Here is a 27525-nt window from a genome sequence, read left to right as displayed (position 1 = left end):
GCTCTCATAAGATATAAAGGAAGTGCAAAGGGACAGGAACCTTTGCAGGAAGCAACGTTGCCATGCCCACCAAGCCAGGCCCACAGCACTGGTAGTAAAAAATTTTGAATCCCGCTACTGGATTTAGTGTCTACCTCCTTGGTGATGTAGCCATCCTTGTTGATGTCATAGAGGTTAAAAGCCCAGCTGAGTTTTTCATGCACTGTGCCCCGCAACAAAATGGAGAGGCCGATGACAAAGTCCTGTTCAAGACGAGAGAGAGAGAGAGAGAGAGAGATCAGTCACAGCTTGTGAGCCTGGCAAGAGGGGACACTTGGTGCCAGGCCTGCTGCCAATGCTTACACCTCAAAGTGGAAACGATTCTTGGCTCCGTTTGTTGAGAAAAGTACACTTATATTAGGAGCCAAGCGCATCGCAGTAATGCAGAGAGGGAGCTGAGAATCGCGGGGCAAATTTAACTCCCCACCCCTCACCTTCTAGCTGTCTCCCATCATTGTCACCCCCCAACACCCCCCTTGTCCAAACAGGTTCAAGCCAGGTGTTTTCAGAACGATCCCTTCAAACATAGGTTGGGATCCCAAAAGTGCTTCCCCCCCCCCAAGAGGCAACTGGACTTTCTGGTTTTTCTTTGAAGACATTTCACTTCTCCTCCAAAAGCTTCCTCAGCTCTGACTGGGTGGTGGGGAACGGAAGGATTTATACCAGGGGTGGGATTCAAATAATTTAACAACCGGTTCTCTATCCTAATAATTTCTTCCGACAACCAGTTCACCAAAATGCCCAGGAACTTAACAACCGGTTCTCCCAAACTGGTGCGAACCGGCTGAATACCATCCCTGGTTTATACTCCCTGCAGACAGCTGGTCATTTGCATCCTTTTTTTGAGAGTCGTTGAGACCACCTGGGATTTATCTGTGTCTTCAGGGTCACCTGAGTGGTGCAAATGGGTGCAGAGCCTTCTTGAAACTGCTGAAAGGACTGTGTTGTAGACTGGAGATAGAGATGATGACAATTGCATCCCTCCCTCTCTGTGGAGCGAGAGCTGTTCAATTTGGACAAAGATGGGCTCTTGGACCCCTCTTTCAAATCAGCGGTCCTCTCTGTCCCAAATGTGGACTCTGCTATCTTCAGCCACTCCCTAGGATCTAATAATGGGCAATATTTGTAGCTCGGGGTTGAAACAAGAGGTCCTTGGTGCATTCTAATCTTGGCGGTCTACTTGCAGATGTTTGAGTGATCAGGGTAACATCCGGTCTAGCACTAATGATGTTACCTAGTTTGGGGAATGAAAAGCCTGCAAGAAAGCAAGGTCACAGAACATCAAGGACCCCTCCCTAAAATCTCCCAAAGGTATATTCGTTCAGGGTAGTTTAGTACAGCTGTAGTCTGGCAAGAGTCTGTCTATTTGCAAGTAAGCAAATGAAGAACTGGATTATTCTGTGTTGTTCTTGGGCTGGTCCTGACAGTCTTCTACAGGAAAAAAGAGATAATGATTCCCTAAATCACGCTCCACCCCTACTGAGGACATGGACATACCCCCATAATTTTATTGGAAGGAGTACAGAAATGACCTGCCATACTTTTCTTTAAAAGAAGGCCCACTTTTTTCACTCTTCGGTGTGTTTACTTATTTTTATTAAACAGATTTATACGGCCGTCCAACTCACAGTAACTTTAGGCAGCCTCTAGCATTGAAAGTTTATATAACAACCTTAAAGGTGTTCCTTGTGGCCTCCCTTCCACGGACTGGCCTTATTAAAAAATGCCCCATTCATCCCGGGAGTGCAATCCATCTGTTTTTCAAGGTACATATTTTAAATCCATGTTAAAATGTGGACTTCAAACCCCAGAACTCCCCAGCCAGCAAACTGGGAAATTCCGGGAACTGAAGTCCACGGCCATCTTAAAGTTGTGGAGATTGAGAAACCGCTGAGATATGAAAAGGGCCCATGATGCCTCACAGATCGCTTCCTTTCATATTAATGCGATTTCTTTGCTTCTAATTTTGGATTCGGAATTTTGTGTTCCTGTTTCTGGGGTCCAGATTTGGTTGGACGCGCCTCTGTCCCAAAGGCTGCAACGAACCAGTGCACAATTATTACCTGTTATTTTATTTTTTTTCCCAACTGACACAATTGCTTTATTTATCAAGTTACCTCACGGACAAGGTGAGGAGGATTTAAAAGGACGAATTTGTACATCTCTATCTCCATTTGAAATTGCTGCCTTTTGCATTTTTTCCACCAGGTTAAAAATGCCTTTACATTTTTCTTACATTTTTCATCAAATTAAAGCAATTTGCGTGCACCGCAAAGACATTGCAATTAGAACCACTACATACGGAGGCTTTGGTGGAGGGGCGCATGTCGAAAAATAAAGATGGCTGGGGCCACCCTGTGACCCAAGTTTTGCCCTCAAGGAAATGAGGAGAGGAGCTCCGATCGTGTCCGCCATCTTAACTTTCTTCGTTCTCTCCAGCCCCATGGAAGAGCCTGACAATGTGCACCGCATCAGCGCATAGTTCTAAACACACTGGGCCACTTGCATCGTTTCCATGGGTGTAGTGGAATGTAACCTGGATTCCCCAGGAGGGAGGGGATGCATCCCAGAGGCACAAGAGACGGAGACGTTTAGACAGTTTAATTGGGAGGAAAAGGTTCCTCCGTAGAAATTCTCAGAGTATATCTTTAACGACGTAGGAGCGGTGCAGTGGCCTAGAGGAGCTCTGGCCTCACAGTCAGGAGGCTGTGAGTTCAATCCTAAGTAGCGGCGAATATTTCTCTCTCCGGGCACACTGAGAATTTATCTGCCGAACAAAACTCTGCATTGGTGACAGGAAAGGCATCCGGGCATTAAAACACTCTGCTAGCTCTGTTGCTCAGACTCCACCCCGCAAGGGATTATGGGAGGAGGAGGAGGAGGAGGAGGAGGAGGAGGAGGAGGAGGAGGAGGAGGAGGAGGAGGAGGAAGAAGAAGAAGAAGAAGAAGAAGAAGAAGAAGAAGAAGAAGGAGAAAGAAGGAGAAGGAGAAAGAAGAAGAGGAGAAGAGGAAAGAAGGAGAAAGAAGAAGGAGAAGGAGAAGGAGAAGAGAAGAAGGAAGAAGAAGAAGAAGAAGATTATTAAGATTAAGATTAAGATTGTTATATCTTTAACAATGCTAGTAGGTTTGCTTTAGTTTGGCAAGATTTCTGCCTAACAATAAAAGAAACTGCTTTGAGGTACCTCAGGGACTTCACCCTTCTGAGTCTACATCTTTCCTCTGTAAATCAATTAAAACGGAAACCAACTTTGAAAAGCTGTTTGAAGAAAACCCAACTCAGATGCTCAACAGAAGCTGGAACAAAAATATTCTAAGCTGGGGGTAAAACTGTCCCGTTTCAAGGTCAGTGCAGACGATAACCGGGCTCAGCCCAAAGGAGGAGTCAAGCACGTTACCAGTCTTGCATCCTTCACATCCACCAGAGCTCTAAGCCCGGCCCACCTTCCTCTGACCGTTGGTAGTTCAGATTCTTGTAGGAAGTGTTGGCATGCAATAAACCGGCACTGATCTTGAACCGCGCAGATTTCTTACCCTTGACTGGCAGAAGGAATAACCTTGAGGGACAGGAGAGCCTCAGCCAAGACAACCATCAGATAAAGGAAATCTGAGCCGCGGACAGACGTGTAATTGGAGGAAGCAGCTCAGGCCTGAAGCCCTCTCTAGTTTCCACAAAGATCTCAGTAAAGGGAGGGAGGAAGAAACACTTTGGGGTTTTATTCCTATAATCTTACAACGGAGGTAGCGGTTTTAGTATTCATAACTTTGCTTTTGTTTTTAGTTCGGTCTCCTCTGAAGGTCTGAAGCTCCGGTGGCCTAGAGGTGGAGCTCTCGCCTCACAATCAGGAGGCTGCGAGTTCGATCCTAGGTAGAGACAGATATTTGGAATAGTCTCTCTCCTGCTCAAGCAGGGGGTTGGACTAGATGACCTCCCTTCCAACTCTGTTATTCTAAGGAGGACAACCCACGGGGCTGAGTGGAGAGGCAGCTCCAGGGATACTTTGCCCAAATCTGAAATGGAGGATAGGTTTGGGGAATGCTAATGTTTTCATTTAATGGCGTCACATCTCTTAGCCCATTTCCTTCAATCTCAGTTTAAATTCTTGTTCTATTCTATTTCTATTTCTATTTCTATCTCTATTCTATTTCTATTTCTATTCTATTTCTATTCTATTCTATTTCTATTTCTATTTCTATTCTATTTCTATTCTATTTCTATTTTATTTTATTTCTATTCTATTTCTATTTCTATTTCTATTTCTATTTCTATTCTATTCTATTCTATTCTATTCTATTCTATTCTATTCTATTCTATTCTATTTCTATTTCTATTTCTATTCCTATTCCTATTCCTATTCCTATTTCTACTCTATTTCTATTTCTACTCTACTATTTTATTTTATTTCATTCTATTTCTATTTCTATTTCTATTTCTATTTCTATTCTATTCTATTCTATTCTATTCTATTCTATTCTATTCTATTCTATTCTATTCCTATTCTATCCCTATCCCTTCCCTATTCCCTATTCCCATTCTATTCTATTCCATTCCTATTCTATTCTATTCTAATTCTAATTCTAATTCTAATTCTATTCCGTTTGGAGACCCCTGTTCCAGCAAGCAGGTCCCACAGCTTTAGCAGCACGGCCAGAGCTTTGATCTCCCGCACAGGGCACAGAAGCCCTTCCAATGGCCCTCGGTTCTTTTCAGGGTAACTGCCTTGTTCCCCCAGAAAGAGCCCAACCTATCAAGACACAGAAAATTCACCTTACTTCAAATCGAATGGCCCCGCTCCGGTCCAGATCGAAAGCGTTGAACAGGAAGTGGGCATACATGGTGGCATCTGCGAAAGAAAAGACAGAAACGGATGGGACATATCAGCCCGAAGAGCCTTCTTTGTCCCTTGTAGCAGAGGTGGGGTATTCAGCCGGTTCGGACCGGTTCTAGAGAACCGGTAGCAGAAATTTGGAGTAGTTTGGAGAACCGGCCAATCCCACCTCTGACTGGCCCCACCAACCCCATCTATTCTCTGCATCCCATTGAGTCCCAGCTGATCATCTGGGTCTCCTCGGGTTGCCTTGCACAGGAGAATGGAGCTGGAAATCAGGTTAGCGGGGTGGGAAGCAGTGGTGGGATTCAATTTTTTTTTTTACTACCGGTTCTGTGGGCGTGGCTTGGTGGGCATGGCAGGGGAAGCATACTGCAAAAACCCCTTCCCTCCCCATCCCACTCCACTAACCTGCTTTCCAGCTCCGTTCTCCTGTGCAGGGCAACCAAAGAAGACCCAGCCGATCAGCTGGGGCTCAATTTATTGGGTTGGTGGGGCCAGTCAGAGGTGGGATTGGCCAGTTCTCCAAATGACTCAAAATTTCCGCTACCTGTTCTCCAGAACTGGTCAGAACCAGCTGAATACCCACCTCTGGTGGTGAGGGAATGGAGATTTTACAGTATCCTTCCCATGCCACACCCACCAAGCCACACCCATCAAGCCACACCCATCAAGCAATGCCACAGCCTGTAGTATCCTTCCCTGGGACTCCCTAGGACAGGGGTCTCAACCTTGGCCACTTTAAGACTTGTGGACTTCAACTCCCAGAGTTCCTCAGCCAGCTTTGCTGGCTGAGGAACTCTGGAGTTGAAGTCCACAAGTCTTAAAGTGGCCAAGGTTGGAGACCCCTGTCCTAGGAGATAACTCATTGTTACCATCAGAGACAAGAGAATGAAATAAGGTTCTTTAGGCTGAGCACGAATTGGATATCACGCTCCCCAAAGTCCTTGGCACCCCACTTTTGGCCTCCAAACTGAGCAGACGGAGAGATACAAGCTGTGCTGACAAACAAACACCCTCCCAGGAAGAACGGTGGGCAGCCATTTTCGTTCTGCCGTCAAGGAAAGGATCCCTAAAAATCACGGGAAGTCAAGCTCGTCTCAAGGATGACTTCATTTACAGGTAGCCATTCATTTAGTTCAAAGTTACGACAGCACTGGAAAAAAAGTGACTTATGACCACTTTTCACGTGTACGACCATTGCTGCCTTGCGTCACATGATCAAAAATTGGACTCTTGGCAACTGGCATGTACTTATAACCAGGGGTGGGATTCAGCCGGTTCAGCTCGGTTGGAGAGAACCGGATGTTAAATTGACATCCGCTTCGCCGAGCCGATAGTTGAACTGACCGGCTGGCCCCGCCCACCCCATCCCACTCCTCCCAGGGGGTCTCTGCTTAGCCAATTTTGGATGCAGGTAAAAGCGCAGGGCCCGCGTGGAGGTTCTGGGAGGGTGAAAAATGGGCCGGAAGTTCCGGAAGTCTGGAAACGGGCCTGTTTCTGGCTCCTGGAGGCCCTCTGGAGCCCGGGGGAGATTGTTTTCACCCTCCCAGAGTCCCGAGGGAAGCCTCCGGACTCTGGGAAAGGCGAAAAAAATGGCCTAACAGAAAGTTATGGTAGGCCACGCCCAATGTGGCCACGCCCACCCAGCCCCCGGGCAGAGAACCGGTTGCTGGGGGTTTTGAATCCCACCCCTGCTTATGATGGTTTCGATGTCCCAGGGTCATGTGGTCACTTCTTGGGACCTTCTGACAAGCGATGGAGAAAGCCAGATTCCCTGAAGAACCGTGTTACTAACTGAACAACTCCAGCGATTCACGTAACCGACGCCTAAGTTCAATGTTAAGCATCGAACTCTTCATTCTCTAAACCGGCTGGGGAATTCTGGGAGCTTGAAGTCCACTCATCATCCGGGGGCCGAAGTTGAGAAAGTCTGAATAAAAGGGACGGAGATGCAGGGCAGACTCACCTCCCTGGGGGAAAAATTGGGCGTAGATAAGCTTGAAGGTCTCTTCATCCACCAGGCCACTGGGACATTCCTAAAGACAAACCACACACAAGTTACACGTGGTGACCCCGGGTGGGATACAAAACAAACACAGTCACAGAAAACAGGCGAAGCCCCTTTTATTCCTTCACTTTGCTTCCAAGCTCCAGATATCTTTGATGGAACAAAAAAAAAAAACCTCCCACACAAACAGTTACAAGAAGGAAAAAAGCAACACAAACCAGGCAAGACAAGGGCTGGAGGACGTCCACCGATAACACACCCTGGGAAGGACGCCAAACTCAGAGAGGAACCATAAACTAGAGATATTTCCATGGTTTTGTTTCCAGCACTCGCCCATACGCATGTCACAGCTGCAGCCCATGAAGAGGATCAAGGCCCTCTCCTCCCCCATAGACCATGTCTCTCCCTTATCCTCTCCTCCCTTCGTGACCTAGGAGGGAGAGGGGATGGGCCTGGGTCCTCTTCTGGCTGCCCAGCCGGCCTCTGCCCTTCCCCAGACTCCTCCACATCCTCCGGAGCCACACCTCCACTCCCTGTCAGCTGTTCCTCCTCTCCCTCAGAGTCCGACTCCACCAGGTGCACGAACAAATTCAACTCAGTTGTTTCTTCTGCTTCTCCCTTTCTTTCTCGACTGAAGACCCCCAGAGCTCCTTCCCAGAGCCTCACTTGCCCGGAAGAGTTTGATCTACTGTCGTTTCAAAACAGAAGTGGCCCATTTGGCAGCTACTCCGGCTCTCTTTCTTGCACGTTGTGCCCCCAATATTCACTAGGAAATCCCACAATAACGTGGGATTAATTCTCTTCCGATTTTCAGCTCGAAAGGTAATAAAATAGGTGCGCTAGAAAATTCCATGCCCTTAAAATGAAACCACCATTGATTTCTCGGCCCTCCCGAGCTCCGTTTCCGCCGGCAGAACGCTGCAGGAGGCTGTCGCAGCCGAAAACGGAGCCCGGGAGGGGTGCACCCAACACGAGGGATGTCAAGCTGGCCACACCCAGCCGGCCCCTGAGCTCCAACACCACCCTGATGCGGCCCTCGATGAAATTGAGTTTGACACCCTCGGTGTAGGGTCTCCTGCAATTCAATGATACTGCGTTCTGTACGCTCAGGACACAGCTGGAAGCTGGAGTGGCGTGTCTGAAAGCGAAGGCTGTGGATGTGCCAGTTGGTCCGAGGGGAGCCGGGCTGCGGCTGCCCCCAAGACGTGAGCCAGAAACTATAGCCTGGGTGGCATATTTTACAGCGGCTGCCAAGAGCCAAGCATTACAGGAAAGCCATTAAAGATACATGATGCAGAAGGCAGAGGTGGTTTCCTGGGAGCGGGGGAGGGAGGACTCTTGCAAAGTCCCCCCTGGCTCCCTGCCCGGGCTTAGTCAACAGCCCATCTCCGTGCCAGCGGGACCAGATAAATGAACCTCGGGTTCACTGAGTGTTTTTTTCGGAAACGGTACAGTTTCTGTTTGGGAAGGAGACGCTATGGATTGTTGGGGGGGAAAGAGTTTGAGGAGACACCGCGATGAGGTTCATGGTCGACCCTGAAGCTGACCTGTGTGCAGCAGGGGTGGGCTTCAAAAATGGTAGCAACCGGTTTTCTGCCCGGTTGCTGGGCGGGTGTGGCCTCGTCGGCCTCCTGTACCGCAGTGGGGGGGACTGTTTTCACCCTCCTCGGGCTCTGGAGGGTTTGATTGAGCCTCCGGGAGGGTGAAATGGTCTCCCTGGGCTCCAGAGGCCCTCTGGAGGCTGGAAGTGGGCCCTCTGGAGGCTGAAAATAGGCCCTCTGGAGGCTGGAAGTGGGCCCTCTGGAGGCTGCAAGTGGGCCCTCTGGAGGCTGGAAGTGGGCCCTCTGGAGGCCGAAATAGGCCCTCTGGAGGCTGGAAGTGGGCCCTCTGGAGGCTGAAAATAGGCCCTCTGGAGGCTGGAAGTGGGCCCTCTGGAGGCTGCAAGTGGGCCCTCTGGAGGCTGGAAGTGGGCCCTCTGGAGGCCGAAAATAGGCCCTCTGGAGGCTGGAAGTGGGCCCTCTGGAGGCTGCAAGTGGGCCCTCTGGAGGCCGGAAGTGGGCCCTCTGGAGGCCGAAAATAGGCCCTCTGGAGGCTGGAAGTAGGCCCTCTGGAGGCCGGAAGTGGGCCCTCTGGAGGCTGCAAGTGGCCCTCTGGAGGCCAGAAGTGGGCCCTCTGGAGGTCGAAAATAGGCCTTCTGGAGGTCAAAAATAGGCCCTCTGGAGGCTGCAAGTGGGCCCTCTGGAGGCCGGAAGTGGGCCCTCTGGAGGTCGAAAATAGGCCCTCTGGAGGCTGGAAGTGGGCCCTCTGGAGGCCTCCATGCAGGCCCTTTGGCATTCAAAACAGGCCGCATGGGGACTCCTGGGAGGGGCTGGGAGGGCTGGGAGGAGCCAGTCAGCGGTGGGATTTACCAGTTCACCGAACCGGCCATTAAAAATGATAAAAATTAGCTACCGGTTCAACCAAACTGGTAGCATCCCAGCCCTGAGGTGCAGCCATTTTTATGGTAGCCTTTGTCTATTCTTCTTTTAGCTTGCTTTAAGGTTTCTGCAAAGGAATTTAACGGGGCTTCAGGCTCGCCACATTCTACCAGCAGGAAGGCGGGGGGAGTTGTAGAGATAAGGCCGAATGTTAGGCCTAGCTGGCATTCCTTCCTGTGGGGAATGAGAAGGTGCCTGCTGCAGCGGGCGGAAGGTGGAGTTTGGAGTCATCAGACTGATGGACAGTGAGCTGATTGGAGAGGGTGACTACGGGGGGGAAGTTTCAAACTTTGGCTTTTATTGGATATCATTCCATAATCTGGCCAGAGTTGGAATTGCACCAAGACCTTGAGTCATGCTCTTGTTAGAGTTGGACTCTGAGGGAGAGAAGGAACAGCCGACAGAGAGTGGAAGTGTGGCTCCGGAGGTTGTGGAGGAGGCTGGGGAAGGGCAGAGGCCGGCTGGGTAGTCAGAGGAAGAACCAGGCCCATACCCTCTCCAACCTAGGATATGCAGGGAGTAATGGAGAAAGGAACAACGTGGCTTACGGGAGAGGAAGCGGCCATGATCCCCCTCATTGGCTGCAGCTGGGGGGAATAGTATATAAGAGAGACAGTTAAAACACAGCGTTGCTAGAAGCAAAGCGTGTTTTATTTTGGTCTGAAATTATCTTGGTTGGCATCCTTACAACAGACTGTGCCTTGTTATCTCCTTGAAGTTGGTAATTACTTATCCTGGTCCGTTGTGGAAATTTCATCATTGTAGTTTGTTTTGGTTTTTTATTTCACCTCTATCTGCTCATTAAGTTCGGACTGTATGGCTTTCTTTTGAAGACTATTTTTGAGTACGTTTTATCTCCAACTGAGAATTATTGAGCAGTGGGGCCAAGTTGGAGGCATTAAAGGACATTTATTCACATTTTGGATTTTGTTACATTTGTGTTACACTCTGCGTCATCACACCTGGCCAGTTTGATATGTTCTTAATAAATGGACTTTGATGGAAAATGGGTGCCTTGGGTTTTTATTCTGGGGACATATTCCTTGGAACCTGGACATTATTCCGCCTCTTGACATTCACATCCACAGGATGAAAGGCTGGAGAACCTGCAGAGAAGGGCTGGAGGCCTGAGACAGAACTGCAGGATTTGCAAATGGTTGTCAGTCTGTACAGGTGTCTGTCCATCCAGCCACAGGCACATATACACACCCAGGGGTGGGATTCAGAAAGGAAAGGAAAGGAAAGGAAAGGAAAGGAAAGAAAGGAAAGGAAGGAAGGAAGGAAGGAAAGGAAAAGGAAAGGAAAGAAAGGAAGGGAAGGAAGGAAGGAAGAGGAAGGGAAGGAAAGGAAAGGAAGGAAAGGAAAGGAAGGAAAGGAAAGGAAGGAAAGGAAAGGGGAAGGAAGGAAGGGAAAGGAAAGGAAAGGAAGGAAGGAAAGGGAAGGAAGGAAGAAAGGGAAAGGAAAGGGAAAGGAAGGGAAGGAAGGAAGGAAGGGGAAAGGAAAGGAGAAGGGAAGGAAGGGAAGGAAGGGGAAGGGAAGGGAAGGAAAGGAAAGGAAGGAAAAGGAAAAGGAAAGGAAAGGAAAGAAAGGAAAGGAAAGGAAAGGAAAGGAAAGGAAAAGGAAAGGAAGGAAGAAGAAACAGGTGGATAAGGAACTACTCACATTCTTGAAGCCTCTATAGAGGGACTGGAGTTCCTTTTTGGTGAATTTGGTTCGAAGTTGGAGCTGGTCCAGTCCTTCGGGTTGATGTCGCATGGCCGAAAGCTCCAACTCGCTGTCGCCATTGTCTGTAAAAAGAAACCAAAATGGCAACATTTACGCCCACTTAACAACTTTCTCACTCAGCAACATAAATGTTCGCCCACAATCGTCGTCGTAAGTTAAGGACTACCATACTGCTAATCCTCGACTTACGACCCCAATGCAGAGGACCTAGAAAAGAGCGCAGGGAAGAGCAGTGAAGATGGCGAAGGGGCTTGGAGGCTAAATCCCACTCAGACCCCACCCAAAGAACCGAGTGTTTTCTTAGCTTAAATGAAAGACGACCTGAGACCAGTCAAAGGGTTAAAAAAGTGGCCTTTATTCTCCACAGTTCTTAAAGGAAAGACAAGAACCAACTGTGGGGAGCCCCTCCCCCTCCTAAAAGAATAAAATATTCCTATGGTCTTTTAGAGTTGCCATTAGAAAGGGAGGCGGGGAGAAAGGGGATTTGAAAGAGCAGTGCGGCAGCTTGGAAATGGAAAGCGCATTCCATAAATGTTTTCAAAGATAGCAACTAGGCGACTGAAGTTTCTGCTGCTGGTATTGCCCTCAAGGTGAAAGGGCACGTTCAAATGGTCTGGCTGGGGACTCTGGGCCCAGGAGTCCCAAGCCAGCTGGGAAACGTTGGATAATCGACAGCTGTTCTGACCCAAACCCGGTTCCAAGGAAGCAAACACGAGACAAAGATAACAGCACAGTCATGTTTCTTTACGTATCCCATTCCTTCCTGGGTGAAAGGCTGCTTCAAACCAATTAGCTCTGATAAGAAAGAGCCTTGCCAAGGTGCTGCAAGGCTGCCAAGAACCCTAGATAAAGTTACTAAGCAATAATTCCAACACAAAAAGTCTCCAAACACAAACCAAGACGGTCTGAATTTCCACAAGGCTTGAAGTGCAAGAACTTCGTTGCTTCCTGCAAAGAATCCCGGTCTCTCAGGCTGACTTTTATTCCTTAAGGGAGGGGCCATTACCTTGCAGCCTTACTCCCGAGTCGCCCGTGCTGCTCCAGCTGCTCTTTCTTTCGAGCAGCCCTGCGTGCACACACACTTGGCACAGGCTCCTCAGGGTGCTCTTCCTCATTGCTACCAGCCTCCACAATCTCCGAAGGCAGCACTCCAGTCCCTGATGGTCGTGGCCCCATCCCTGCATCCCACGCGGGTCCCTCATCTGAGTCCTCCCTCTCCGAAACCTCGGCCATCTGCACCTGCGGCCGGTGAACCACAACAATGGCTGCCATGACACGAGGCATTCCCTTATTCTTTGAAGAGTCACCGAAAGTAACTTCAGCACCCAAAAGAAATCTCTCCGTTGCAACCAACCACGCTGACCCCTGGGTTCCTTGGCTCCGTCCAGGATCTTGTGGTTTGAGGTACTGGATGCTGGCGTAAGAGATCGGTCAAATACACCGACCTGCAAGCCGGATGTTGGGCCGAGAAAGGACCTTCCCGTCCTGACTCAGCAGAAAAATCTTAATGCCATTGTGAGAAGAAATATCCATTTGGTTCCGTTCCAAGCCAGGAGGAAGACGCTGGAAACATGGAGGCCGATTGGAAAAGATGGTTTAAGGATGACGCAGAACCACATGGGTTTGAGGTCCTGGGCAACTGACCACCTGGAGTGGAGAGTGAGAGGTGTTTTTTTTTTTAATACTTTCTCTTGGGCTTTGCACTTGAGCTTCCTGTTCCTGTGCAAGGACATTCTATTCTATTGGCTGTTGTCAGACTCCCACCGGGCCATGTAGGGGTCAAGTTTGTCTGAGCTAAGTTTGGTTGAAGTTTGGACTGCTGAGGCAATGAAGGGGCTTGTTGGGCAATTCCTATTGTAGCTGAGGGCTAATCCTATCTTTGTTCAGACCTTGCTGCAGGGAACTTTGCTTATGAATAGAGCTACCTAGATCCTTCTTTCAATAAGCCTTTCTATCTCTTAAGAGCTGACCTCTGCCCAGGGCTATTAAGAAAGTTGGAGGCTGCTTTCTGCCTCCAAGAACATGTTTCTCCATTTCTCCCTTTAGGGGAATATAATATTCTGCCCTTTTTTAATATTCCCTGGAACGTTTCATTCTTCTAGGAGAGGGCTGGGTGGTGCTAACTTTTTCTACACCATCCAGGCTAAGCCAGATTCACCGCTGTGCTTTTCCTCATCTTAAGGCAATCTCGGTTTGACGGATTTATGACCGTTGGGGTTCTTTTTTAAATTATTGTTATCATTACTTTCCCCAAACACGATCGTTGGCTTCTGGGCAAGGGCAGAGCAAGGCATGACACAGCAGAGGGTCCAAGGCCCACCTGAGCTTTGGACGAGAAAGGCTGACTTGGCCCCACAGAAGCTGGTTAGGCAGGATTCTGGGGGTCCCAGGTGCTCCCCCACTTCTCTTGGGGGGGGAGAATTCTCTCCTCTTTGCTTTTTCTCCTTCCCCTCCCTCCCTCTTTCTATTTCTCCTTCCTTCCTTCCTTTCCTCCCTACAACTTTTTCCTTCTTTCCTTCCTTCCTTCCCTCCCTTCCTCCTTGCAACTCCCCTTTCATCCTTCTTTCCCTCCCTCCTTGCAACACTCCTTCCTTCCTTCCTTCCTTCCCTCCCTTCCTGTAACTTTCTTTCCTTCCTTTCTTCCTTTCTTCCTTCCTTCCTTCTCCCTTCCTCCTTGCAACTCCCCTTTCATCCTTCTTTCCCTCCCTCCATGCAACTCCTTCCTTCCTTTTTCCTCCTTCCCTCCCTTCCTGTAACTTTCTTTCCTTCCTTTCTTCCTTTTTTCCTTCCGTCCTTCCCTCCCTTCCTCCTTGCAACTCTCCTTCCTTCCTTCCTTCCCCTCTCTCCTTGCAACCTCTTCCTTCCTTCCTTCCTTCCTTCCTTCCTTCCTTCCTTCCTTCCTTCCTTCCTTCCTTCCTTCCCCTTGCAACTCTCCTTCCTTCCTTCCCTCCCTTCCTGTAACTTCCTTTCCTTCCTTTCTTCCTTTTTCCTTCCTTCCTCCCCCCTCCCCCTCCCTCATTCCCTGCAAATCTCCTTCCTTCTTTCCTTCCATCTGTCTCTCTCTTTCCTTCCTCCTTCCCTCTTCCTTCTTTCCTCCACCTCTTCTTTCTATCACTCTTGCCTCCCCCTCCCCTGTCTTTCCTTCTCTTCTTCCCTTTTCTCTTTCTCTCCCCTCCCCTCTTCCTGCCTTCCTGCTGTGCCAGGCAGGGCTTTTCCCAGGGTGCCCATGAAGAGACAAGGGGGAAAAATACGGTCATCCTTGAAGCCTCTTGGGATGGTTTTGATTGAAGGCTCCAGCAAGCAAGTTTTCCCTCTCGGGCTGGTATTTTTTTCATCGAGTGCTAAGTTCCCCTAAGGGTTACCGATTCCCTGCCACTGCGTTGTGCCAGAGAGTTGAGGGCGGTGTTCCTTTATTTTTCTAACCGTTTATACGGCAGCCCACTTTGCTCCCACAACTCTGGGCGGCAGCTCGCAATACATTAACCCTGTACAATAACAGAATTGAATTATAGCAACAAGAACACTGTATAACTCCGGTGGATATAAATAACGTACGCCTCCCGTCTTTTGATCCTCCATCTGGGCTTACTAGCTCTTGGACAAGGGCCTGAGAAAAAGAGGCCAGTCTTTATGGCTCTCCAAAAGTCTAACCAGGACGGGATCAACGGACTTGGCCTACCTCTAAGGAGAGGTTTGGATAATCTCTGCAAAAGAGGGGACTGAATTCTGAACGTCCCCAGGGAGTTCCCAAAGGTTTTGTGGTTGATCCAACAGAACCAGGAAGGGTGCACTGTCGCCACCAAGCCCCACCGCAGACCATCCCACAAGAGAGACCAAGATGGTCTCCAGCCTCCGCTTGCGGGAAAAGATGGGGATAATCCAGAGACTTTTAGCATTCGGTGTCCCACTACCAATTATATACATCTTTCCATTAAAAGAAGAAAAACAAAAAGATATGGTCCTAACAATAGCAGAGAAAAAAATTCTGGAAACTAAGGATACAACAGAAAACAGAATAAAAGGGACCTTAGAGGTCATCAACCCTATACCATTGTGGACAAACGGCTGCCCAAATTCTTCTTAGAACAGGGGTCTCCAAACTTGGCAACTTGAAGATTTTGTGGGCTTCCACTCCCAGAATTCCTGAGCTAATGTGACTGGAGGGGGAATTCTGGGAGTTGGAAGTCCACAAGTCTTAAAGCTGTCAAGTTTGAAGACCCCTGGAATAGATAGATAAGGAGAGGTAGAATAGATAGGTAGAAAGAAAGAGAGAGAGAGAATAGATAGAATAGATAGAGGTAGGATAGAGAGAGATAAGATAGATAAAATAGATCAAGGGTCTCCAAACTTAGCAAGTTTAAGATTTGTGGGCTTCAACTCCCAGAATTCCTGAGCTAACATGACCGGAGGAGGAATTCTGGGAGTTGGAAGTCCACAAGTCTTAAAGCTGTCCAGTTTGAAGTCCCCTGTTTTAGAACTATTTAAAAAAACAAAAACAAAATAAAACCATGGTTCTTTCCATGTTTGTTATCCCTCTATTGACAATAAGGCATATCACTTGGGATTTCCCCCCACCTGTAAATTCAGCATAGTCTGTCTAAGGGGCTTAATCTGAGATTAATTAAAGAGTTAATCTGAGCTAAATCTTACACTGAGGAACAAGTAGTATCAATGCAAAGAAGCAAAACAGCATTCATCTTTTTGCAGAATATCTACAGCAGCTCTCCGGATTCCTTGGGCTGCAGCTTCAATTGTGCCATTGACTAGGCCTGAGCATATAAGTCCAAGATATCTGGGAAAACCCGAGTTTGAGGAAAGAGAACTTAAAGAAAAGCACATAGGCGAGGCACTTGAATTTAGCTCACCTTTGGATCTAGTTTTCTGAATATTCTTTATTTATTTTTATGTTAGCAACAGGAAAGAAGCAGAAACATACTTTTCACGCCTTTTCCTCCATATATAAACACATCACAGAGAGAGAGAGAGAGAGAGAGAGAGAGAGAGAGAGAGAATTAAATGCATCAAATGATGGATTGGAAGGCACCACTAAAATCGCCTCTTCAACCATCTCACAATGTGCAGGAAAACCAATTAAACCATCCTTGGCAGGTGGTTGTCCACAAATCATTTGCAGAATCATAACGGGGTTATTCTGTAATGCTACACCTTTTCATAAAAAAATGAAATGAAATGGTCCAAACAACAGCAGAGAAGAAATTCTGGAAACCTAAGCATATAACAGAATTACAGCAGAACAGAATTGGAAGGGACCTTGGAGGTCTTCTAGTCCAGCCCTCTGCTCAAGCAGGAGACCTTATACTATTTCAGACAAGTGGCTGTCCAGTCTCTTCTTAAAAACCTCCAGGGATGGAGCCCCCACAACTTCTGCAGGCAAGTTGCTTCTCTCCTTGATGAGTTTCCATCCGTTGTTTCTTGTCCTGCCTTCTGGTGCTTTGGAGAATAGCTTGACTCCCTCTTCTTTGGGGCAGGCCCTTAAATTATTGGAACATTGCTATCATGTCACCCCTAGTTCTTCTTTTCACTAGACTAGACTGCCAAGATCATGTCTCCAACCAACTACAACGTGCAGGGAAAGCAATGAAACCATTCTTGGCATGTAGTTCTCCACATATGCATTTGCAGAAGTTCAAAGTTCCTTTCTGTACTGGTCTGTGTATCTGAATTCTGTCCTGAATCTCCTTTCTTTAGTAAGTCCCCTAACTCTGATCAACAGCCACCTATCACAGGAACTGCCAACTATTTGGTGGAATTCTGAAAAAATTCCGGAAAAGCAAGGAAGGATTCCAGATTCGCCCTGGTTTGGGGTGGTCAGGAAGATATATATTTTGAATGTATTCCTCTTTATTTTTTGCATGAGCAGAGATGCTACTTATTTTCCTGCGTTCAGTTCCATAACCTACCTCCTTTGCCAAGTTCTGAAACTTTGTTTTACCTATGACCTCATGCTTTGGCAGATAAACAATTAAACTCTGGAGCTTCACAATTATGTTCAGATTAAGGGATGCCCTGCAGGGAATGGAACTGGAGGTACTTAAAAGCTGAAAACAATCGATATTGAGGTGGTCTGAAGTCGTTTTAAAGAAGGATTGATGCCGGCCCTGTCTCCAATAACCTTCTTTGCAACTGTGCTAAATCAAGTCAGCAAATTCTTTCTGGCTCTTTTTATTTCAGATCATTTGGGATCACAACGTAGTCTAGAATGGGAAAGCTATTTTTAAACCGTTTCTGGTTTATTCTAAAGCCGCTGCCCTTTTCAGTCCCCCCAAGTTTCTAAAACTTTTAAGAAAAGGATGACAATTTTTTCTTTTAGCTCCTCCTCATCCCACTTCGCCTCTCCACATCCTGTATCAATTAAATTTCTTTCTGCGTCTGTGTTTCTTTTTTGTGGGAGGAAATGGGGCGGGCAATTTTCCAACCAGGAATCATATCAAAGACCATGTATTGTCTGTGCAAGTTTCCCTTGCCCATTTCACAACTCCTGATTCCATCTGACTATTTTTTATTTATATATAAGATCGGAGTAACGAGAATATCTTAAATGGAAAACTAGCAGCTGTGATAGAAGAGAACATTTGTCAGCTAGTCACCTTTTCTTTTAAAAAGTGCTCCTGATCTTCTAAGTGTTCTTGGAAAACTACAAAGTTGACTTTCCTGGCGAGACGTAGCCAAGACAATGACAATAAGCAAGTATTGTTTAAGTATTGTGGCCAAGAAGCGGTAGATGGAAACGATAACAAGGAGCGAACCTGGAACTAAGGAGGAATTTCATGTCAGTGAGAACAACAACCTGTACAACGGCCGGACTTCCGAAGTTATTGGGTACTCCATCACTGGAGGGTTTTAACAACCATTCGTCCAGAATAGTAAAGGAACTCCTCCTCAAGTAGAGGGTTGGACTAGCAGACCTCGAAGGCCCCCTCTGACTCAGTTATGCTATCCAAACAACAGCCCAAGAGGCGGAGGGGAATCTTCATATTTAAGTTGGGTAGAAGATGACAAACCTCTTGGGAACGAAGGAAGGAGTCAGGGAACAACTGCCTTAATTTGGCCTCTGGAAATGGAAGCTACTTTCGTCCTAAAATATTTGGGCTGCAATAACCCAGGTGATCATTAGGTGGCAGCCAAGAGCTGAGGGTTGCTGCCACCTAGGAGTGACCCAGGTTTTTACAGCCCCTCGGTGACAGTCCCGAATGCCCGTGTTTGGCCCACGTCGTCTTTCGTGGAGTTCTTGAGATGATTTCAACCAAGCGTCCCCTTCCCAGCCACCCAGGGCCCCACCCTGATTGACCACATCCGAGCTGGCTGGACTTCAGGGCCCACCTAGAGAGGCCGGCAGTCACCAGGGATGCTCAAACCTCTCAGCCCAAGTTACCCTTTTGGAGAGGAATGTGGTATGCGTGCCACCCTGAGCTCCCGGAGGGAAGTGTAAATGAGGGTTTGTAACGGAGGAATCAAACCATGATTGGTTAACAAGGTCTAAGATGTGGGTGCTCCAACACCAGAGGCTTTTAAAAAGGGATTGGGGCAAACATTTGTTGAAAATGGTATAGGATCTCCGGCTCGAGCAGGCGGGGTTGGACTAGATGACCTCCAGGCTGCTTTCCAACTCTGTTATTCTGCTACTGGCGCAGCAAACTGGGCCAACCAAGCTGCCCTTCTGAAGGCCAAACCTGGAACGCCCTTGATCTGGGCTTCCAAGGAAGAGTCCTGTGCAACGCAAACCGCTCGGTGTCGGTTATCAGGGGGAGGTTGGCCACAGTTTGCTCTTAGGCAGAGACCGAAATCTCAGAAGGTTTCTCCCTCCGGAGGGAAGGAGAGGGCAGCCGTCAAGGAAAGGAGAGGGCAGCCTCCGGTTTGGTGCCAGTTTGGACGGAGTAGGGGAGTCGGAGAGGAAAAGGGGAGTCGGAGAGGTTTGGGGCGATGGCATTGAAAGAACCGAAGGCTCGCACTCAGCAGCAAGGGAATCGAAGAAGTTTGGAAAGAGAGGAAGAGGAAGAGGAAGGGGGGTGAGAAAGAAAGGAACACACACAGAGAGAGGGGGGGAGAGGGCGAGGAAGAGGAAGAGGGAGACAGAGATGGGGAAAGAGAGAGGGAGGGGGGAGGGAGGAGAGAGAGATGGGGAAAAAGAGAGAGTGGGGAAAGGGAGAGAGAGGAGGGGGAGAGAGAGAAGGAAAAGAGAAGGAAGGAGGGAGGAGAGAGAGAAAGAGAGAGAGAGAGAGAGGAAGAGGAAGAGAGAGAGATGGGGAAAAAGAGAGAGTGGGGAAAGAGAGAGAGAGGAGGGGGAGAGAGAGAAGGGAAAAGAGAGAAGGAAGGAGGGAGGAGAGAGAGAAAGGGAGAAAGAGGAAGAGGAAGAGAGAGAGAGGTGGGGAAAAGAGTGAGGAGAGGGCGTGGGAGAAAGAGACGGAGAGGGAGGGGAGGAAAAGAGGGGAAAAGAGTGGGGAGAGGGAGGGAAAGAGAGAGAGAGATGGGGAGAGACAGAGGGAGGAGAGAGGAAGAGGAAGAGAGAAAGGAAGAGAGAGGCAGAGAGGGGGGAAAGAGAGGGGGAGAGGCAGAGGGAGGAGAGGGAGAGGAAAGAGAGAGGGGGGAAGAGGGGGGGAAGGAAGGAAGGAAGGAGGGGAGGAGAGAGAGAGGTGGGGAAAGTCATGCCAGCCGCGCTGGACAAACAGCCCAACCCAAAGGCGTCAGAGGCGCGTTCCCACGTTACCTTCCATGGACATGGGTTCCAGGATGCCGAACTGTTTGAGGACCGCGATGAAGAGGATAATGACCACCGCCACGGCGCAAAGCTCCATGCCCTGGATCGCCATGGCCAGCCTCGGGTGTCCTGCCTGCGATGGGCGCAGGGCAGCGCTGGGGGCATGCGAGTCGTCCCCCTGGCCGGGGCCAGCCCAGCTCCCTTCCCGGGACGGCGAGGGGGGCGTCCAGGTGCCAAGGTGGGCGCTCCGGTGCCAGCAGCCGAGTGCCCGGAGCCCCGCCGGCTCACATCTTCCAGTCCTCCTGTCCTTGGAGCCTCCCCACCCCCCCCCCTCCCCTCCCCTTCAAGTTTGGCCCCGGGGCAGAAGTGGGCGCAGGCGAGGAGGAAGAGGAGGAGGAGGAGGAAGAGGAGGAGGAGAGAAGGCGGGGGCGAGCGGGTCCGCTCCTTCTGGGCTCATGAAGGAGACCAGAGGCGAGGCGGAAGCCAGCCGGCAAAACTTTTCAAAACTTGGGAGGAGGAGAAAGGGCGGCCGGTAGGAAAAGGAGGCCAGGCAGATCCCGGCGGCGGAGCGACTCTGCCTTCTTCCCAAGCGATGCCATGGCTTCAAACTCGTCTCCAAGGTCCAGCCAGAAGCCGCCGCCGCCGCCACCTCCCGCCTGCCTGACTGCCAGGTCCGGCTCAGGAGCCTGCAGGGGTCACCCCGAGATCCTCCGGACGCCCTGCAATGCACCGCCGCCGCCGCCGCCGCCTCCGGAGTCCGAGTCGCCTGATAGCAGTTGGCATCCCCGGCTGGCTGCAATGCCATTGGTTGCAAGGGCGGCTATCAAATAATCAGCCCCCACCCCGAGGGGGAGGAGGAGGAGGAGGAAGAGGAGGAGGAGGAGGAGGAGGCTGGGAGCTTCTCCTCTCTGTCCTGGCATGGCCATCCAGGATGCAGGAGGCCAGGGGTTGCCATGGCGACGACGCTGTGTGGTCCAGCCACATCCCGACCTCAAGTGCAGAGCAGAGCAGAGGTGACACAGGCTCAAACTTTGTGTGTGTGTGAGAGAGAGAGAGAGAGAGACAGAGAGAGACAGAGAGAGAGAGAAACTAAGTTGGTTAATCTAGAGGTCTCCAGGTCATTATTTGGCTGCTTGTAGGACAAAGGCCACCCGCTTCTCCTCAAAGATCGCATCTCAACACCAAACATTTCTGTTGTTTTTTTCTTTTTCTTTTTTTTTCCAATTGTGAAAAGCCAGCGCCCCTGAGCATGTGCAGAGTGCTTTTCCCTGAATGGACCGGCTGCATCTTAGTTCCCATCATGGCGAGAACATGAAAAACGGCTCAGGGTGCGAGTTAGAGAGGAATATCCTTGTGAAAAGTTTGGGGCCGGGTTTTTAAAATGCCTTTGCCCCCCCCCCCGCGACCTCCAGCCCCGGCAAGGCTCACAGGCTTGATTTAATAAGAAACGGCCCCTTCATTGAGGCAGCTTTGGAGTGGAGAGGAATTGGAGAGGAATTGCTTCGAAACTGTGGGCAATATATATATATATATATAATTTATATATATATATAAAATAGCCCTCTGCAATGGCCAGTTCTGCACCCTTGGAAAGAACTTCCCCTTTTGGTTGACATTTTATTTAAAAAAAGAAGGTGTTGAGGTTCTGGAAAGGCTGAAGAGAAGAGTAACGAGGATGGTTAAACGGGAGCTGGGGGCTAAACCATGGGAAGAACACGTTTTCAGGAATTGGGTACTTCCAGTCTGATGAAAAGAAGCACTGGGGAAGGCATGAGAGCAGCCTGCCAGTGTTTGAGGGGGCTGTCAACCAAGAAGAGCGGGTCGTCCACCTGTTTTCCAAAACACCCGAAGGCAAGAAAAAGAAACGACGGATGGAAAACAATCCAGGCAGGAAACAACCTGGAATTAAGGAGAAACTTCTTAACTGTGAAGACAATCAACCAGTGGAACAGCTGGCCACCAGAAGTTGTGGGTGCTTCGTCCGCTGGAGGCTTTCGGGAAGAGACCGGGCAAACATTTGTCTGATATGATATCGGGCAGAGGGCTGGACTAGAAGACCTCCAAGGTCCCTTCCAACTCTGTGATTGCGTTATTCCCCATTTTGCCACGACAGGTTCTCCCATCCAAGCCACCGACGGAACCGAAGTTGCCTTCATCCATTGGTCTCATTCGAGACAACGATGAATCGGCCCACAGACAGGAGGTTGTACAACTTGCCTCGTGGCGTAACCGGAACAATCTGGAACTGAACACACTCAAAACCGTAGAAATGTTGGTAGACTTTAGAAGAAACCCTCCCATACTACTACCTCTTACAATACTAGTAACAGAGTATCAATAGTAGAGACCTTCAAATGTCTAGGTTCTACGGTATCACATGACCTAAAATGGACACCTAACATCAAAAACATCATCAAAAAAGCACAACAAAGAACGTTCTTTCTGCACCAACTCAGGAAGCTCAAACTGCCCAAGGAGCTGCTGATCCAGTTCTACAGAGGAATGATGGAGTCTATCATCTGCACCTCTATAACTCTCTGGTTTGGTTCTGCAACCCAACAGGACAGACACAGACCTCAGAGGATAATTAGGACTGCAGAAAAAACAATTACTACCAACCTGCCTTCCATGGAGGATCTGGATCCTGCACGAGTCAAAAAGAGGGCTGTGAAAATATTTACAGACCCCTCACATCCTGGACATAAACTGTTTCAACTCCTTCCCTCAAAACGACGCTATAGGGCACTGCACACCAGAACAACTAGACACAAGGACAGTTTTTTCCCAAACGCCATCACTCTGCTAAACAAATAATTCCATCAACAGTGTCCAATTATTTACAAAGTCTGCACTACTATTACTGTTAATCTTCTCATCACTCCTTATCGCCCGTCCCCTCCCACTTGTGACTGTATGACTGTAACTTTGTCGCTTGTATCCTTACGATTTATATTGACTGTTTCCTGGTATGATTTGATTATTGATTGTACCCTAGGATTATTATCAAGTATTGTACGTTATGATTCTTGATTCTTGACGAATGTATCTTTTCTTAATGTATACTGAGAGTATTTACATCAAGACAAATTCCTTGTGTGTCCAATCACACTTGGCCAATAAGGTATTCTATTCTATTCTATCCCTGGAAACTTTCAAGAAGAGACTGGATTGCCATCTGTCAGAAATGGTGTAGGGTCTGCTTGGACAGGGGGTTGGACTAGATGACCTACCAGGTCCCTTCCAACTCTTGTATTCTATATTCAGTGGAACAGAAGTTGCCTTCAGAAGTTGTGGGAGCTTCATCCCTGGAAGCTTTCAAGAAGAGACTGGACTGCCATCTGTCAGGAATGGTGTAGGGTCTCCTGTTTGGATGTGGGGTTGGACTAGATGACCTACAGGATCCCTTCCAACTCTGCCAATCTGTAATCTTTTATTTCCACATCTTCATCACCTTCCCCAACCTGCTTCCTTCCAGAGGTTTGAGATGACAGCTTCCATCGTTTGCATCCAAAGGACCACTGACTGCCTGGGCATCTTTGAAAAAAAAATACAGCCATGTTGGATTGTGAGCTGATTGTGTTTTCAAAGCACAGCATGTAACCCGAGGTATAAAAGCAAAATAATAATAATAAAAGAAAGACAAAATTGAACAATAGCACTCTCTGTCATTTTTGCAGATGGATCACCACAATTTCAGGATTTTGCCTTCATCGGGAAGCGATTGTAAAAAGCTCCACCACTCCTTGCAGAGAGCAACGCGAATGTTGCTGCGTGTCCTGTGGCTTAGCGAGTTTATACTCCCTGATCTATTTCTATTATGCGGTGGTTTTTTAATTATTCATTTTAAGTGCTGAATGGCTGACAGACAAGCTTGTCTTCTTAACCTCACCCCCCTCAAAAAAGGACAAGACAAATCACATCTGAGGAGAGGAGCCGCCGTGAAACCAATTCATTGGAAGAAGGGCATAAACCATTTCCTTCCAAGAAAGGAGAAACCCTCACTCAATAGAAAATCACGTGGCAGGTAGTTCCACTGGATATCCACGCAGGAAACGAAAAGTTTCCACAAACAAAAAACAGTTTGCCTTCAGAAGTTGTGGCAGCTCCATCCCCGGAGGCTTTCAAGAAGAGACTGGGCTGCCCTCTGTCGGAAATAGGGTAGGGTTTCCTGCTTGGGTGGCGGGTTGGACTAGATGACCTACAAGGTCCCTTCCAACTCTGCTAATCTATCCATCCAATGTGTACAAGTGTATGCAGCCAGTGAAGAGCACATGAGATGCATGCAAACAAACCAGTTTTGGTCTAGTGGAGAAGGCACCTGATTAGAAATTGGCAGTTTGTGAGTTCGAGTCCAACCTTAAGCCTGAAAACTGGCTGGGTGACCTCAGGCCAGTCGGTCTCTCTCAGCCCAATACCTGTTAGCCCTTCCGGGTAGTCTAGACAAGAAGCACAACTATAAGGACTTAATTTTGCCTTTCTCATACATTAAAAGGATATTGCAAGTCGGAAAGTATTTCTCCTTTCTTCTCCTTTTACCTTCGGAAAAAACCTTTGGGCACCTTCTGAAATGCTCCTTCAGAGTTACCTTTTGCAATCAGGTATTGTCTGTTGTAGGGGGTCTCCAACCTTGGCCACTTTAAGACTTGCAAAGACTAAGCAAAGCTGGCTGAGGAATTCTGTGTTTGTCTATGTTTGTCGTTCAAATAAAAATGTCTTTAAAAAGAAAAACATTCCTGTGCAGAGAAGACATTGATCCCTGTTTCTCTCTGTGTAAAATATTAAAGAGGTTTAAAGGCCTAAAAAGCTGCCAAGCTGCCTTCTTGACACCCTGGGTGCATTAGCCGTTGGTTTAATGGATGCCACTGGGTGATCTGGTGTTGCTTTGGCTGCTTTGCTGGCCTGCTTTGCTAGAAGCATCTCCCCAAAGGTTTCATTTGGGCCAGGGTCCAAAAACAAAGGCTTCTGTCTTGGTAATCGAGATCTCTTCCGGCAAAATGTTAGAAGGAGAACAAGGAATGTGGATGGTTGGAGGGTGGACCCAACAGGCCTTCGCTGGAGGTGGGCGAAGACAACACAGTTGCCTCTTTCCTCCAAAACAGACCTCCAGCCCTTGCTTATCAACAGGGGTGGGATTCAAAGGTCTTAACAACCGGTTCTGTGGGCGTGGCCTAATTTGTGGGTGTGGCTTGGTGGTCATGTGCCTGGGCGGGAGTGGTTTGCTGGCTGGGCGGGGCTTGTATGTAAATATTGTAAGTATTTATGTAAATATTGGATTTTCTATATTAAAAAAAGAGCAACTTTTACCCCCAAATCAGGCAAAGCAGGCAGGCAGATTGAGTTGCTCACAGAATCACAGATTCGCTCAGAGATCTATCTATCTGCAATCTGCTCCCTGAGTCTGCACTGAAAAATAGAAGCTTCGGTCCTAAGGAAGGTTCGGCTCTGCTTTTAGATTAGCTAGAAAGCAAGAAATCCAATGATTTCCTGCCTTCTAGCTAATATAAACCTACTGGCACAGCAGAACAGCTGATGGTCGGGGCGGGGAGGAAAAACAGCAACTTAGCAGGCAAGTTTGATGGCGCGCATGGCAGGTAAGGAGTGGGTGGGTGGGGAGGGGTGGGGCCAGCCAGTGGCGTGATTTGCTGGTTCTCCAAACTGGGCCGAATCATAACAACCGGTTCTATAGAACTGGGCCGACCAGGGAGAATCCCACCCCTGCTTATCGATGGAGATTGAGTGGAGTAAGTGGCCAGTTTTAAGTTTCTGGGCGTTACCCTAAAAGAGGACCTGATCTGGGGGATCACATTGCAGCACCGGTCAAAAGGGCTCCAGCAGAGATTAGACTACCTGAGACTTCTCAGGAAACGACAACAGGATGGAAAATTGCTGGGGACCTTCTACCGCTGCACCAGAGAGAGTATCTTAATTTACTCCACCTCTGAAGGGTTTGCCAATTGCACAGGGGCAGATAGGACAGCGCTCCAGAGGGTTAATGTCATTGCTCAGAGGATCACTGGTTGCCCTCTTCCCTCTTTGGAAGAGCTTTAGAGCTCCTGCTGCCTCAAGAAAGTTCAAAACTTTCTCAAAGATCCCTCTCATCCTGGGAACCCTTTTTTTGAACTATTACCATCTGGCAGACGGTACAGAATAATAAAAACAAGGACAAATAGGCTGAAAAACAACATCTATAGAGCAGTAACTCTATTGAATTCCACTGTATGGTGCAATATGAACGCAATATCAGGGGTTTTCAATTCAATTGCATAGAAAGCGAAGGATGTGTGTTTGTGTTTCATTTTCATAGTCATAATGTACACTGAAGATGGTATTTAATTTCGTTGTACGAGGTACAAATGACAATAAAGGAAACTAAACTACACTGAAGTCTACCTTTGGACTAACTAGTCAAAAGAGTGACTCACAACAGGATCTGATAATACTTTTAAATCCCCTCCATTCCGCAGTTTCCCCCAAGTGCCATCTAAACCAGTGGTGAGGTTCCACATTTTTTCCTCGGAGAGCGCCAAACCCGATGGATAAGATGTGGCGGGAAACACCCACGGATTCGAATATAACTTTCTTGTGGTCATTAAGCAGCAGAAGAAAACTTAGCCAGGTTGGGAAGATGTTTCTTCTGTTGAGTCACCAGACTCCATGCCTTGAGGCCGAGATCCCCAATGTAAGGTTAACTGTGAGTTTTATTTATTTATTGTCTGGTTTATCATCTCACGAAAGCTTTTTATATCTTTTTTTTAAGTGTCTGCATTTACAGAGGTCATGGAATCATTGATACACAAATACACATCGTCTACACACACAGGGTATCTGAACGGGATATTGCATCGCTCCTGGTCCAAAGCCACAGAGCCAGCAATTATCTCAGGATGACAGCCACTCAATAAAACAGATCAACCTCAAAATATAAAGCAGCAAAGCCACACACACTCACACTCACACACACACACACACACAAACCCAATCTAACAAGCTACCCAGGCATGTTGGCTAGTGTGTGTCTCTGAGGTTTTTTTAGGCATGCAAGCAAGGGGCTGAACTGGGACATCCTGAGAAGCTTGGCCCTCTGACCAATTGGCCATCGACAGACACAAAGGCATCAAGAACAGCTACACACTGTGCAAAAGGAACAATCAACAAGCCAAAGGGGAAAACTAAAAGAACAAAGCACCTCTTTACCAGCAATCAACATCCCCCATGAGCAGAGATTGGCACCAAGATTGGCATCAGACCAACAGTCAAGAAGTTCAACAATACCACAATCAAGGAACTGTCAAACAAGGTAGACCGACGAACCTCGCTCATCATCCACTTTACATGGCAAACCATTAGAATATAAATGGAGATCGAACCCGACTCCCTTACTAGCACTGAGGCGAGAAAAACACCAACATGAGAGAGCACCAAGAACTCCATAGTCCTCCTCCTCTTCCTCCTCCTCCTCTTCCCCTTCTTCACAAAATCCACTCCCTTCTAGCACTGATGATGTTACCTAGTTTGTTCATGAAAGGTCTACAAAAACCCCCACCAAGCTCAGAAAGTATCAAGGATCCCACAATCCATCCATCCTCTTCCTCCTCCTCTTCCCCTTCCCCCTTCTCTTCTTCACAAAATCCACTCCCTTCTAGCACTGATGATGTTACCTAGTTTGTTCACGAAACATCAGCAAGAAACCCACCAAGCTCACAGTCCACCCAGGACATTCTGAATGGCTCA

At 48.2% G+C, this 27525-nt stretch overlaps 1 protein-coding gene across 3 annotated transcripts in view; it reads right to left on the bottom strand.

Annotated features, from left to right (window-relative positions):
* KCNIP3 (potassium voltage-gated channel interacting protein 3) overlaps window positions 1-27525 on the bottom strand; it is a 58772-nt gene that overhangs the window by 3604 nt on the left and 27643 nt on the right. For 2 of the 3 annotated variants that reach the window (XM_087938813.1, XM_087938811.1), the window contains 4 exons: window positions 11016-11140; window positions 6835-6904; window positions 4810-4880; window positions 135-242 (listed from right to left, as the gene is read on the bottom strand). In XM_087938813.1, coding sequence (XP_087794939.1) covers window positions 135-242; window positions 4810-4880; window positions 6835-6904; window positions 11016-11140 — 374 coding nt within the window. Of the gene's footprint in view, window positions 1-134; window positions 243-4809; window positions 4881-6834; window positions 6905-11015; window positions 11141-19803; window positions 20108-27525 lie in introns of those variants that run through there. The other variant, XM_087938812.1, reaches the window with a different exon arrangement.

This window comes from Pseudonaja textilis, chromosome 9 (genome assembly GCF_049901715.1).
Source record: "Pseudonaja textilis isolate UNSWEBS1 chromosome 9, rPseTex1.2, whole genome shotgun sequence".
Taxonomy (NCBI): Eukaryota; Metazoa; Chordata; class Lepidosauria; order Squamata; family Elapidae; genus Pseudonaja; species Pseudonaja textilis.
Note: the sequence above shows the minus strand (reverse complement) of the source record. Positions and strands in the feature narration are given on the sequence as shown.